The 15198-nt window shown below is 43.8% G+C and overlaps 1 protein-coding gene across 2 annotated transcripts in view; it reads right to left on the bottom strand.

The window, feature by feature from the left end:
• NKAIN4 (sodium/potassium transporting ATPase interacting 4) overlaps positions 1 to 15198 on the bottom strand; it is an 82325-nt gene that overhangs the window by 25912 nt on the left and 41215 nt on the right. For both annotated transcript variants that reach the window (XM_073308701.2, XM_073308702.2), the window contains exon 3: positions 12885 to 12965. In XM_073308701.2, coding sequence (XP_073164802.1) covers positions 12885 to 12965 — 81 coding nt within the window. The remainder of the gene's footprint in view (positions 1 to 12884; positions 12966 to 15198) is intronic.

Raw genomic sequence — 15198 nt, 5'->3', positions numbered from 1 at the left:
ATTCTCAACACATTTTCTCAACACAGAGCTGGTGCACCTTCATTGCACCTGGACCAGAATGAGCTCTCTTAAAAGTTCCATCCACATTAGGAAATTGATCCATTGTTAAATATTATTGTCAACAACAAGTCCCAAGAACACTTTCTGGAATGGCGCTGGAAGTGGTTCATCTTGTCTGCAGTGGTTTACACGAATACCAAATTATGGTGACTTTGTCTACTGCATACAACATCTTTACTTTGCTAAGAACTCTGACAGTAGTCAGAGACAGCAGCCATTTTGTTCCCAGAGTTGCTGCAGCTTGTCATGGACACACAAGGACACACTCCTCTATTATGGAGACAGACTCCACGTTTGTTCTTTCTTGCTGCTTTCCTTTAAACTACGATATGTTGCTGATATGGAGGTAAATGGTTGCGCAGGGAGATTAGGGAGGCTATAAAATTTTTAAAAACTCAATAATAATGGGGGATTTCAACTGCCCCCATATTGATTGGGTACATGTCACCTCAGGACGGGATGCAGAGATAAAGTTTCCTGACACCTTAAATGCCGGCTTCTTGGAGCAGCTAGTCCTGGAACCCACAAGAGGAGAGGCAATTCTTGATTTAGTCCTAAGTGGAGCACAGGATCTGGTCCAAGAGGTGAATATAGTTGGACCACTTGGTAATAGTGACCATAATAAAATTAAATTTAACATCCCTGTTGTAAGGAAAACATGATAGAGGCTCAACACTATAGCACTTAATTTCAAAAACGGGGACTACACAAAAATGACGAAGTTAGTTAAACAGAAATTAAAAGGTACAGCGCCAAAAGTGAAATCCCTTCAAGATGCATGGAAACTTTTTAAAGACACCATAATAGAGGCTCAACTTAAATGTATACCACAAATTAAAACAACATAGTAAGAGAACTAAAAAAGTGCCACCATGCCTAAACAACAAAGTAAAAGAAGCAGTGAGAGACAAAAAGGTATCCTTTAAAACATGGAAGTTAAATCCTAGTGAGGAAAATAGAAAGGCGAATAAACTCTGTAAAATGAAGTATAAAAATATAATTAGGAAGGCCAAAAAAGAATTTGAAGAACAGCTAGCAAAAGACTCAAAAAGTAATAGCAAAAACTTTCTTAAAGTACATCAGAAGCAGGAAGCCTGTGAAACAATCAATGAGGCCACTGGACAATTGAGATGCAAAAGGAGCACTCAAGGATGATAAGGCCATTGTGGAGAAACAAAATAAATTCTTTGCATCGGTCTTCACAGCTGAGGATGTGAGGGAGATTCTCAAACCTGAGCCATTGAAACTATAGTAAAGAACAAAATTGTCAGACACATAGGATGAACAGAATTTGTTGGGGAAGAGTCCACATGGTTTTTGTAAAGGGAAATGCCTCACCAATCTACTAGAATTCTTTGCAGGGGTCAACAAGCATATGGACAAGGGGGATCCAGTGGATATAGTGTACTTAGATTTTCAGAAAGCCTTTGACAAGGTCCCTCACCAAAGGCTCTTAAGAAAGTAAGCTGTCATGAGATAAGAGGGAAGGTCCACCTGTGGATTGGTACCTGGTTAAAAGATAGGAAACAAAAGGATAGGAATAAATGGTCAGTTTTCAGAATGGAGAAGGGTAAATATGGTGTCCCCCAGGGGTCTGTACTGGGGCCAGTCCTATTCAACATATTCATAAATGATCTGGAAAAAGGGGTAAACAGTGAGGTGGCAAAATTTACAAGTGAGACAAAACTACTCAAGATAGTTAAGTCCCAAGCAGACTGCGAGGAGCTACAAAAGGATCCCTTAAAACTGTGTGAGTGGGCAACAAACTGGCTGATGAAATTCTACGTTGATAAATGCAAAGTAATGCACATTGGAATACATAATCCCAGTTATACATATAAATGATGGGGTCTAAATTAGCAGTTACCACTCAAGAAAGAGATCTTGGAGTCATTGTGGATAGTTCTCTGAAAACATCCACTCAATGTGCAGCGGCCATCAAAAAAGCAAATAGAATGTTATGAATCATTAAGAAGGGGATAGATAATAAGACAGAAAATATCATATTGTCTCAATAAATCCATGGTACGCCCACATCTTGAATACTGCGTGCAGATATGCTTGCCCCATCTCAAAAAAGATATATGGGAACTGGAAAAGGTTCAGAAAAGGGCAACAAAAATTATTAGGGGTATGGAACGGCTTCCATATGAGGAGAGATTAATAAGATTGGGACTTTTCTGCTTGGAAAAAGAGACGACTAAGGGGGGATTTGATAGAGGTCTATAAAATCATGACTGGTGTGGAGAAAGTAAATAAGGAAGTGTTATTTACTCCTTATATAACACAAGAACTAGGGATCACCAAATGAAATTAATAAGCAACAGGTTTAAAACAGACAAAAGGAAGTATTTTTTCACACAACACCCAGTCCACCTGTGGAACTCCTTGCCAGAGGATTTTGTGAAGATCAAGACTATAACAGGGTTCAAAAAAGAACTAGATAAGCTCATGGAGGATAGGTCCATCAATGGCTATGAGCCAGGTTGGTGTTCCTAGCCTCTATTTGCCAGAAGCTGGGAATGGGCAACAGAGCATTGGTCACTTGATGATTACCTGTTCTGTTAATTCCCTCTGGGGCACCTGGCATTGGCCGCTGTCGAAAGACAGGATACTGGGCTAGATCGATCTTTGGTCTGACCCAGTATAGCCATTCTTTTGTTCTTTGTGTGTGAAAAAAATAGATCATCCACACTAGCAATTAAACTATTTCCAACGTTGGTTCAAGGGAAAAGTTCCTGACAATGGTTTACACCAAGAGGTCAATTTCATAGCATGGCATGGGATTTAGATTTGTAAACTGGGTAAATTTGCCATAGAAGCCACAGAAGGGGAATAAATATGGAGCACTGAGTCTACTCACAGAATCACGTCAGAACATATCCACCTGGCAAGAGTAGAATTAGGATCTACAGCTGAAGTAATAATGAAAAACATTTTTGAACACACACATTTACAGTTGACGGCAAAGAGGAAATTAAAGTATCTAATAAATTCCCCTCCCAGCTCCATCTGTCAATTTCCACCTCAGTATTCAGATTTATTGCACTTCTGGGTCTTCTATTGACCTCAGTCACTATCAACCTCTTGGGTCAAATTACTCTGACAAACTGACCTCCACTGTGATCAATAGCTTAGTAATTAACACTCGCCCAAGAACTCCACATCATCTCTGCCTCCCAAGCTACCTTTTACTTTGCTTCCCGCAGCTTCGCTGGTTCAGTGCACTAAAACATGCAGTTCTGAGTGTCACGCGGTGAAACGCAGCATGGGTAGTTCAAGGGTTCGACAGGCAATGAGGAGGTGGCACTTCCAACAATAACAAATCCCCCTTCCTTTGGGAAAAAGGATACCTGAGTAACCTGGAATCACAGCTGCAACCCCTGGGGTATTGTTTTGGGGCTTCTAGCTTAAATTTCCCTGCAATTGATGAAAGACAAACTTAGCATTGTTGGGAGAGCAGGGGATGAAAAGATAATGGTAGCAATACTTTGTGGGGAAGTGCTAAGTGCCCAGTGCCACTGGGACCCCAACAGACCTTCCATGTCACTTTGATGTAGACTCAACAATACCTTTTGGTTCTAGCAGCCGATAGGAGAGGGGTGGAAGGATTTATATGTGCCTGTCCTAGAATCTAAAGACCTCTTCACTATAGGAATAAACACAGAATTTACAGTGTAAGTCCAACAATAAATACAGGGCTTCTTGTACTTTCCTCTAAAGCATTTGGGACTGGCTGCTGGGCCATTGGTCCTAGACTGAGACAGACGATGGGGTAGGGGGAAATAGCAAAAATCAGAGTCTGGATCCAGGCGCATCCCAAGTAGCAAAGTGGGCTTGCAAGTGGAGCTGATCTGAATTCTGCTAATGTTTGAACAAGGACAGATTTTGTTAGGCTACCTGACATAGACTTTAATTTTCCTAAGCCGAAGCTCATGTATAGCATTAATTCCTAGTTCCCAAGTCCTGAGAAGCCAACCACCCCATTAGGAATCCTATGTAGACTAGCCTGCAAGCCCCCAACAAGCTCGCACCCAATAACAGCTCCAAAACTTTTTACTAAGTGTTCTGGGAAGCACATCTTGGGAGACATGAACAATGAAGTCAGAAAAAGACAGCTGCCAAGTTCCTGACATGAGCACTGCAAAAGACGGGATGTGCTTTGCAGGGGACGGAGGAAGGTGCGAAGCTGTGGTGTGCTACCCACACTGAAGCAGCCCCAATATTAAAAGAAAGAAAACAGAGAAAACTCCATTAACAGTAGAGCTTACACAGGATCCTCTGCATTTTGGAAGGGGTGGGGGGTGGGGAAATAATCAGATTGGCAGCTATGGGGTAACAAAGCTAACGTAAGGTGCTGGGTGTCACAGGTTCTGTGCTGAGGGACATCTGCGGAGAAGCGTCTAGTAACCAATTTCCCTCCCCTGCAGCCTCTGGAAGCTGCTGGATTTTGGTGGGAGAGTCGCTGGTCTGCTCTCTCCAACGGGAGTGTTGTTCCCCCACAGACTGCATGCATATGTTCTCCCCCTCCTTAGAGTTATGCAGTTTTCCTCAAGCTTGCTGCTCCCCGACACTCACCTCCTATCTTATACAGTCCCCGGGACACATGATTATGTCCTGTAAAAAGTTCCCCCTTCAGAGAGAGCCAGCCAGCCTGCCCAAGCCGCTGCTGGACTTCCCCTCAACCCTCTTCTTCCCCGACCCCAAGCTAGTGGGCAGATCCGCCAGCTGGAAAAAAAGCAAAACCATACTCCAGACAAGGACTCAGCTCCAGCTCCTTTGCTCAGGGCTTGCCTTTATTGCCACAGATACAAAGTGATTCAAACAGCCTCACTGCCCCACAGGGCCTTGTCTCCAGGGCGTCACTCTCTCCCCATTCCCCAGCTGAGTCTGCCCCCAGGGGTCTCTGTCAGCCTTTTGCCTGACTAATGTGAAGAGCCCCCTCCAGCTGCGTCCCTGTGCTCGGATTCCACAGAGGGTAGACTGCCTCGAGAGAGCTGGCAAGAGAAAAAACAATGGGACAGCTTTCCTCCCCTTTGGAAATCCTCACAGAGTCGGCTCTTGCTTCCCTCTGCTGCAGGAGATGGACTTTTAGTCACCAGACATCAGCAAGCCTCATTTTGAACTGAGCCTAGATAAGCGGCAGAACAGATGTCAGATATGGCAAGGAATTAGGCAGGTAGAAGAATGCTAAATACAAAGTCAAAGTGCTCGGTGCTATGGCACACAAATAGCCTCCGCTGCAAGCACAAGCAGAGTTTATGCTACCAGAAAGCAGAAACGACAGTGACGAAGTTGAGTGGTTCCTAGAGAGACAACTCCTCCCCCCATCCCCCCCCCGTTTTTAAAGAGTTTCTTGGGAAAACATGGGCACACTTGCACATTCGAGTGAAGCAGGCAGTCACTCGCACGCACAAATGATCAGCCTAATGACCATTATGCTTACACATACTGTGATTGAGAGTGGCCTTGTGTAAGCAGATGCGAGTGACGTTTTGCACACATCATTCTGAAAAGGTGATGAGACATTTTGCCACCAGTGTTTTGGGGTAAGGGACAGGAATGGAGGTGTTGTTTTCTCAGCACACTGAGATCAATGCCATTTTTTACTGGTGCCCCTGGTACCTGCGGTGACCAAGCATTGTAAAAAGGCATTTAAGGCTAACATTTTATTGACCTCTGTTTGCTAAGAAGAATCCCTGGACTCCTACTGCAGTCTGCTAACATTTTGTTTTCCTTATTGCAACACTAAAAAACCAAAGGGGCATTTAATTAGCATTATATGAAAATGACAGAAGCAGCTCATTAAAAACAGGGCAAAAGAACAGGAATCAGGAAATAACTTCAGAAACAGAGACAGAAGTATTCCAGAAAGCAGGTGCATTTCAAGAAAAATTGCAAAAGTAAAGGTAACTAGAAGTGGGAGATGTGTTGGGAAATACTTCTCAGTTCCCAGTTATTTCAGTGAGGAACAGAGATCGGTGTATCTCTACACTCTCTCCATTTCTTGACAGGTGGCTATTTAAAGGGTTACTGCTACCTCCTTAGCCTTCAATCTGAAAAGAAATATGAGAGAAGTGGTGATACGAGCACCCTCTCGAGAGCCCGCTGAAGGCCAGCCAGGCTCACATTTCAATTTAAACTGTCACTGGACCTTGTTGCTGTCTATTTGCAATTCTCCAGCACTATGGTGGTGCTGTGGGGAGAGAAAAAACCCTAAAAATCTAATACAGTATGAGTTTTTCCTGTTACATCTCCTATGCCTTTATATTAGAGGCAATCCCCCACACCTAGCACCCACAGAATCAGCTTTGGAAAAGTAAAGATCATCAGAGACCACTATGTTTCTTTGTTCACCAGCTGCCTTCTGAACCCCGCTCCCCCTTTCATTAAAAAGCAGCAGTAATGGCTCTCAAAGCAAGTTCAGCCCAGCCACACAAGCCCTCAGAGTTTGATGGCTGAATAATTTTGCCTCTTTTAAGTTGGAAAGATGTATCATCAAAAAGGGGAACAATAATTCTTATCTCCTAGCAGTGCCTGCTAAGTGCCTGCATCTCACTGAGGCAGCAAGGGAATTACTTTTATCATTGCTTAGACTCATGTTGTCTGTTCACAATGCTGTAGTAATTAAAGGCCAAGTAATGGATTTCTATTCTCTGAATTGAGGAGGAGGAGTGGGGGAGTAATTATTATCAACAGTGCGTTTCCTCTCACCTCCAGCTGATAACATTTGCTCAGTACCAGAGCTATCCCAGAGCAGCTCTACCTATTCTCTTCTTGAATGCAAATAACTTCCATGATGTCTAACCCAAATTATGCCCCTATAAATCAGGTGATCAGAACAGTGTTGGTAGAGAGTTAAGGCCGAAGGTCAGGCCTGGGTGGGAAAATTTAAAAATCACCGTACCACGACGAACAGTTTCCAGATGAAAAGAATGAACAGAGGCAGGTTTAAAGGTAAAGCCCAGACACTAACTGCCTCTCAAACATGTTTCAGTGTCCTGAGCATATGATGAATAATCAATGTGGCAGCTGAATAGACAGAGACATGTACATTTTAGCAGCCGGATTGTAATTATTAATTTAGATTCGCATTTCCCACCAACCTAAACAGTGTGCTTGTGTAAATGAGCTGTGTCTTCATGCCCAGCAAGTGGATCTAGAAGTTTATTGTGATATTTGGATCTGTAGCCAAGATACCATGGTGATGCAAGTATTATAACTCGCGAGCTAGATTGATGCCTAGGCAGAAAGAAGAGGGAGAATGTGGAAAGTCAGGAGGAAGAGAAGCAGCAGTCTGGAAGTGGAATCTCAGGAGTTCCACCAATTGCAGTGATATAGAGCAGCTGTACAAAGCACTCAGAGAAACAGTATGTCACCATGATACTGCAAGCATGCTCTGAACAGCGAGCAGAGACAGCCAGGAGCCTGCACCAAACCTGCAAGGAAGCACATCAACGTCACATTGCTGAAGATGAAAAGCAACATTTCAGTTCCAGGTCTTTCATGTTTCTTGTCTGACCAAAGCATGGTCATAAAAAAAACTGGCACAGCTGGACCTGCTTTACAAAGACCTTTCAAAAGATCATTGCAAGGTAGCAGGAAATGCTTTATTAGACCTTTGTCTGCCAATCCATTTGTCTGCTGTCCACCTAATGAAGTTCTGGCGGACAATATTTCATTCCTTTTATTCTACGAAGAAAAGATATCAAAATATGAAAAATGACAAGGAGTAAAAAAGAATAATCACAATTGTCAAACTGATTTTCTGGTTCAAAGAATAAGGAACAAATGTAAAATACTCAGGAGAGAATTTTCCTTTTGGACAAAAATAACTCATCTTGATTTGGTGTCAGATGAGTGTAGGAAAAAAGGAAATGAAGAGGGTTCAGTTTAACTCCAGATGCAACATCTGGGTCTAGATATTTGGAACTGCCTGTATGCTTTTGCACACACAGTTACTGCAATCATGCACCCATTCACTAATCACATGCCCAAATGACTTGTTAAATGCGTGTTTATTGCAACTGCACATGCAAAATGGGTAAAAAATATGCATGGATTTTTGCATGTGCAATTATGCCTATGGTTTTGGAAATCTGGGCTTAAATGGCTCAGGGATATTAGCAGCACTTTTGCTACAATTTATAGCCACCGATCTTTTCTCTAATGTTTTGAACCTTCGTAGATAAAGTATCAAAAAGAGAACCTCAGAAGGTTTGGAGGTTGCATGTGGGCTAACATTAGACATTTCCGATGCTTCTCATCTTTTCAGGTGGCTTGCAGAATTTAACTGGAGACATTGCGAGACTGGCTGTTCTGATGATATTTTAGCATTTTCTTGGTCAACACTAGGATGTAAGGGCTACTCTAGAAATATGCTCCGTGAAAGGAGACTAAAAGACAAAGGGGAAGGAAGGAAGGAAAGAGACAGGGTCTTGTTTTGAGCTGAGGAGACACGGGTGTCAAAACACTTACCAGAGAGTGTGGTTTCGTCTACTCTGTGAGCTAGACATGTGGTTCTTGGCTCCCACAGACACACTCACTAGCATGCATTTGAGCTAGCATGCTAAAAATACTAGCATGGGCTGGCTGCACCGAGAACAAACATGGCCTAAGCCCATGGGTACACACTCAGGGTGGCTCGCCGGTGCCATCACTTCTGCTGCTTGAGCCAGTGCAAGTACGTCTGTGCAAGAGAATCACGCTCATAGTGTAGATGCAGCCCCAGAGGAAGACGACCTTCCCCCATAATTCACAGAAACAAACAGGCGCCTACAAACTTGCTGGTGTTCTACAAATAATGTTCAACGGTGGGGACTGCAGAACATTTAACGGTACAAATATACTGTTCTATAAACAATGCACAACAGCTGGGTACTTTCTCTTCTCTGTTTCTCTGCCCCTCTCAACCACCCTCCGCTCTCGCCGCACCTTCCCAAAATCAAATCTATTCACCAGACCACATAAAGAATATACAACAATGACTTTCTCTGCCACAAAGACATGTAGCAGTTTCCTTGTTGCTCATATTTTCACCTCTCCAGGCATATATTAAACTTGCTAAAGCAGAACCAATCAAGGTTCTTTTCCTCCTTGTCTCCCCACTGGAGTCATCACCTGTCTGAACTGTAGAGGGCTGTCATTACCAGCTGCCATTTTAACAAACTCCACTCTTTCTAGCTCGCTGCCCTTGCTGCATTTTGTCATTATAAATTAACCAGCTGCTGACACAGCTATATCAGCCAGGCATCTGACAATACATCATTGCCAGAAATGAAAAGGAGAAGCACTGGGGTGGTCAGAAATGCTACATGGCTTCCACACCCTGCCCCATATATCTTATAGGGGCTCACCTTGAAAGACAGCCGTAGGGACAGGAATCCCCCCTCAGGTACACGCATGCAGGGATACCTGCCCTACTGTGGTATCACCATACAGTGTTCCTCAGCAAATGGCTGATACTGCAATGCTCTTGCCATCTTCCAGAGGTGGTTCATCCAATGACCTCACAGCGCTGGGCGCTCTCCTGAATACAGACAGTTCTTATGGGGACTGAGCTGAAGCCCATTCAAGTCAATAGGAGCCTTTCCACAGACTTCAGTGAGCTTTGGGTCAGGCCTGTGGAGGTGCAGGAGGATGTGGTGTTTCCCATATAGGCCAGGATAGAAGCCTGTCCACATGCAGAGTTGCATCAGTTTAGATGTGACTTTGAACCGACTTAGTCAAACTGGTGCAAAAAGGCGTTGTGGACACTTTGATTTCAGTTTAAACTAAGTTTATTTCAGTTAAACTTAGGTCGATTAACCTTGCCTACATACAAACCTATATCAATTTAGTTAGATCAGTGTAAAGTCCTGCATGGACACACTGATTTCAGTTTTAGAGTGGTTTATTTGAGTTTAACTTAAACCTGTTCACAATCAATTAACAATAAGCTTAAAAGCAAAACAAAACAAAGCCACCCTAACAACTCAAAGGGATAGAATAGCATCCTCACAGGGATTTGTACTCGTTCAACTAAATAGTTTCATAGTCACATACCGTTAAAGTTTATCTGTGTAGTTAAGCCCTTCGGAACAGGTTTCAGCTATACTGAAATAAGGGAGTCCATCCAGGGGTTTGCACCAGTTTAAACTTCGGGTTTGTCTACAATGGAGCTGCAAGATGTAATTTCCAGCTTGAGTAGACATATGTGTACCAGCTCTGATCAAACTAGACGGCTAAAAGTGGAAGCGTAGCTATGGCAGCACAAGCTGCGGGCGGGGCTAGCCACCCCAACTATAATCCCATTTGAGACCCAAGGTACATGGGTGGCTAGACCCTTGTACTGCTGCAGCTACATGCCTATTTTTAGTGTGCTAGGCCAATCAGAGCTAGTGTGGGTCTGTCTCTTGAGCTGGAAACTACACCTCCAGCTCCAGCGTAGACATACCCTAAACTAGTGCAAAATGTGTGCGTAGACAACTGCTAGGTGCACTTATCCATCTTGTTCACACAGGATAGTAGAGTCCCCATTTAGCGAGGTCTCTGGAGAGAAAGAGATTCTGGGACAATGCATCTTTAAAGTCTCCTCCTTTAAACCACGAAGCACACCCAAAATTCTACTGAAATCCCAGAATTCATTTCCACAAGCATCCCGTCGACAAGATCTCTCATTTGTTTGTTTATAGACATAGTTTGCCATTCCTGGGATGCAAGCAGTTTCTCAAAATTAAAAAAAAAAAAAAAAAAGAGCAAAATGGCATTTTTTCAAACAAAAACAATTTATGAAAAAAATCAGAGCTCAGCTGTAAATTATTGTGCTCTTTGGTGAAACCATCAACATTTTTTATTTTTGCCAGTTGCCACCCACTCCACGGTGGCAACTCTGTTACAGCTCCAAGGGAGAATCCACCAGGAGACAATAGGTGTTATGCAGTGCAGCCCAAATCTATAAACTCTTATTCACACAAACAGTCCCCCACTTATCTGAGTAGTCCCATTGGCTAAATAAAGATTGGTAGCAGTAGAAACAGAATCAGATAAAGTTGCAAGCTTTGCTAAAGTGTCCTGTGAGACAAAGATAGTGGGTTAAAGCTCATTGACAGGTGGCAGAATGGCGTTCGTATTATCCTGTTTGTATTGCAGAATATTTTTCCCAAAACAGTAAAACTCAGATAACGTAAAACAGGTCAAGGATAGCAAAAGTACATCTGAGACAGGCTACTAGAAAACACGAGAGTCAGTCAGTGAACCAACAAAGGGACAGTTTGATCTGAGTTTTACTGTTTCCAGAAAGGTGCTTTTAGACTGTTACTAACCAAAACTAGATCCTTTTATCTAACTGATTGCAGCCAGTGTTGAAGTTATACTTTGGACCAATGGTAATCACTGGTCCAGGCGAGAGCTCCCTCTCAATGAGTTTCTATGGCTACTTCAGAAAATAGAGATTAGTTGGGGAATTAGGAAATGAAGGTTTCTCCTATCTGCAACGGGCTTTTTGTGTCCACTCACTACGTTAACATAAACCCGATGAAACGTAGAGCAGTTCCAGTTAATGTCTGTAATTTAGACACATGACCTGAGAATTCAGGTCAAATGTAAAGTGTTGTAAAGTGAACCAAGCTCCTCTAACCACTTTGAACTAATTAAGCTACAGCAATATTCATTAGAAATTCACTGCTTACAGCCCAGGCTCGGGTTAGGAGCTGGCTCCAATTGCCAGTATTTCTGACTCTGTCCTTATGCAGCAGACAATAATATTTAGCATCTTTCATCTTCAAAGAACTTTGCAAATATTCACTAATTTAATCCCCACAACATCCCTGCAGTGGGCACCTATTATTATTTCTATTTTTAGATGGAGAACCTGAGGCAGGGAAGTGCCTAGCTTTTGATAAGCAGTCACCTAGGTTACCACATGTATGGAGGTACCACAATGGATCTACCTGGCTTCCTTCAGCTTTACTCTTCATATAGGACACAGAAGGGGTTTTACTGAACTCTCCAGAGAGATGTAATTGGGAACATGGTGTCCCTGTTCCTAAACTGTCTGAAGGCCATTAGCAGGGCTAAGGGTAGAAAGAAAAGAGAGAAACCCCACTGAGCGAGTTATTGCAAGGAGTTTGCTTTAACCCAGCTCAACACCAACTGGGCTAGAGTCCCTAAATGTATTCCTTCCCTAGAGCAAACTCAGAAATGCAAACAGTACAGGGCAGTGCTAATGATTCCCCAGAACTCCCTGCTTTGGAGTCTGATCAGAATAAACCCCTATTTCTCTCCCCTCAGAGCAATGTGCCCTTCTTCTAAAAAGTGTTATGAACCCTCAACAAGCTCAGCTGCAACCTAATTAGCTCACAGCCTCCCAGAGTTGCCTCTGAACTCAGGCTAGGAATTAACCCCCTCTCATGCAATGGTCCCCCCTGCACCTTTCCCCAAGGTCTCTTTCCCACCTTCAGTTTGAAATATTATTTGATCCATTATGTGCAGGGACTGCTGATGGCGGCGGGGGGGAATCAAACCACCATTGACACTTCTGCTAGGGGACTCCAAGAAATTGGACCTTGTTTTTATTATTTATTATGTACTTTTTACAAAATAGTAACAATGCTTGCAACATGTGTCTCTCCCCCAGAGAGCCCCTAAGCATCAGGCTGCATTAGTCTATGCAAGAAGACAGCACACTTCCCCTTTTTCCTCTTCAATTTTAATCATCAAGAGAGCAGACAGCATTTTCTTGTGGGAAGTCCCCTGTCCCACACTGTGTTCCCCAGCAGGTTCCCTTCCATGTCCTTTGATGCACAGGCTGTTCTCCAACCAGCCAGGCTCACATTCCTACTCACCTTTGAGAGTCCTCCCACCTCCAAGTAAAAGCAGATGATGAAGATGTTCCAGGTGACCCAAATTGCAGTCCAGATGGCATACTAGAAAGGAAAGGGCAGGGGGGAAGAGAATTAATGAACATGGGAGTGCTCTGGGAAGCTAGCATGCTTTGCATGTGATACGGCTGGAGACAGTCAAATGCCCCAAATCGCTTTCTGCTCTTCGGGGCATTTGACTAGATTTCAATGAAGCTATAGGTCTCTGGTGGTTATGGATGTTCTTATCTGGTTCCCAAAAGCAGGGTTCATAGGCAGCAGGCTGCATCTGTCCTGCTCTGCAGCATGGCATGTTAATGCAACACCGCCCCCCTATTCCCAGTGAAGGCTCCCTCAGCTGGGATCAATCTATGCATCTCATTGGTGGCAGTGGGGCTGTGCTGATAAACACCAGCTGAGGATCTGGCCCTGAGTTTTCAGCTGGCTAAGCTAGGTTTGTCAGACCCAATAACATTTTAACATCAGGCCCCTGCTGGCTCCGGCTCCCCTTGTAGGGCAGGGGTGTTCAGTTCTCACATAGCAAGTGGTAGGATGGGTTAAGGCGCCTCAGGGTTCTCTTACAGCAGCCTACTAAGGAGAAATTACAGACTTTGGAGCAAGTCAGATTCATCTCTCCTCAGCTTGAAGATAGCGGCTGCTATTCAGGGGCTTGCAGCGTGAGGCCTTTGAGGGCAGAATAAGGCAAAAAGTTGGGAGGAATGGATGGCTCCTCAGGGCTCCAGCTGAGATCCAGATGACGTCTCAATTTCAAAACACCACCAGACAAATAACCTGGGCACTTTTTTAGACCAAAGAGCAAGTGCCATGGGCCTCCTTTCTAATTCCCGTGACCTGCTCCTCTGAAGGGTATAGTTGTTATGGAGATGAGTGACACAAACACGCTTAGAAATACATAAATGAAAGAAACAAACTCTGCCAGCCAGCCAGCAGCCTGTGGGTCCCTTCCCTTGGGCACCAGATCAGCAATTAGAGCAGTGGTTCTCAGACTTTTGTAGTGATGACCTCTTTCACACAGCAAGCCTGAGTGCGACCCCCCCCCCCGCCTCCTTATACATGAAAAACACTTTTTCATATATTTAACACCATTATAAATGCTGGAGGCAAAGCGGGGTTTGAGGTGGAGGCTGACAGCTTGTGACCCCCCATGTAATAACCTCATGACCCCCAGTTTGAGAATCCCTGAATTAGAGGCATGGGAGCAGAGGCTTGGAGGAAATGGTGCAGCAAAACCTAGCATCCTAAGGGAAGAGGAACAGCTGGTCTCAGGTGTGTGAAGTAGAAAGTGAGGCAAACTCAGTGAACCCACTGTATCTGTCTTACTGACCTGTGGCTGGAAAGCCCTGCTCTGCTGGACTCCTACTTATCCTGACTCAAGAAATGTCCTCAGCTAAGCTTTCTATGCAGCTGGTAACTCTACATATCAAGTGTGACCAGAATGCATTTTTGTGTGTTCCGGGAAGTTTGTTAGTTGATTGGGTTGACTTTGAATGAAGTCTGAAAGCCGTCAACACGTCGGGAAACTGAATAAGGACAATGTCTGTAGAAAAATCCCAAATTCCTCAGAAAAATACTATTCAGACCCTTTTAAATGAACTTCTCCTGACATTTTCTGTTCCAGTGCTTAATGGTCTTTCACCCACGTCAACAGGTACACTTGTGCTAGAGGGCCCCAGTATGAGGCTAGGAGGTTGTCAGACAGCCCGAGAGTCACAACCTGATCTCCATCTTGTCAGCTTCCACAGAGAGAGGTGACTGCAAACTGTCTCCTGCCAAAAAACCTGCCAGCTGGCAGAAGTTTATTATTAAAGGCATAGTCCCTGTCATTGAGGCTTTTATCTGTCCAATAACTGACAGTGATAAAGCAGAGCTGAAGGGGAACATGAATCATAGAGCATTTAGGTCAATTATAAGGCAGTAGATCCTGTAAAGAGAGGTGCTTGCTGGCATCAGAATGTGATTCTAAGTATCTAAAAATATTTCTGAATGTTGGTTTTCAAAAAACATGTTCCAGTCAAACATGGTTTCTCACCAACAATGAGCAGAGCCAGAAAATGAACATTCCATTCCAGGAGGCTTCTGAAAAGATCCAGTGGTCACTGACCATGAAAACTGACCGGCTAGTATAACCAAGGCAGCATTGCAGATCCTCATGAGTCTCAAACTTGAGCATCTACTTATCAAAAAGAGATGATCTCACAGACTTTTAAGGTCAGAAGGGAGCACTGTGATCATCTAGTAAGACCTGCACATTGCAGGCCACACAGCCTCGCCCATCCAC

Source organism: Lepidochelys kempii, chromosome 13 (assembly GCF_965140285.1).
Source record: "Lepidochelys kempii isolate rLepKem1 chromosome 13, rLepKem1.hap1, whole genome shotgun sequence".
Lineage (NCBI taxonomy): Eukaryota > Metazoa > Chordata > Testudines > Cheloniidae > Lepidochelys > Lepidochelys kempii.
The sequence above is the reverse complement of the archived record's forward strand: the minus strand, read 5'-3'. Positions and strand labels throughout refer to the sequence as shown.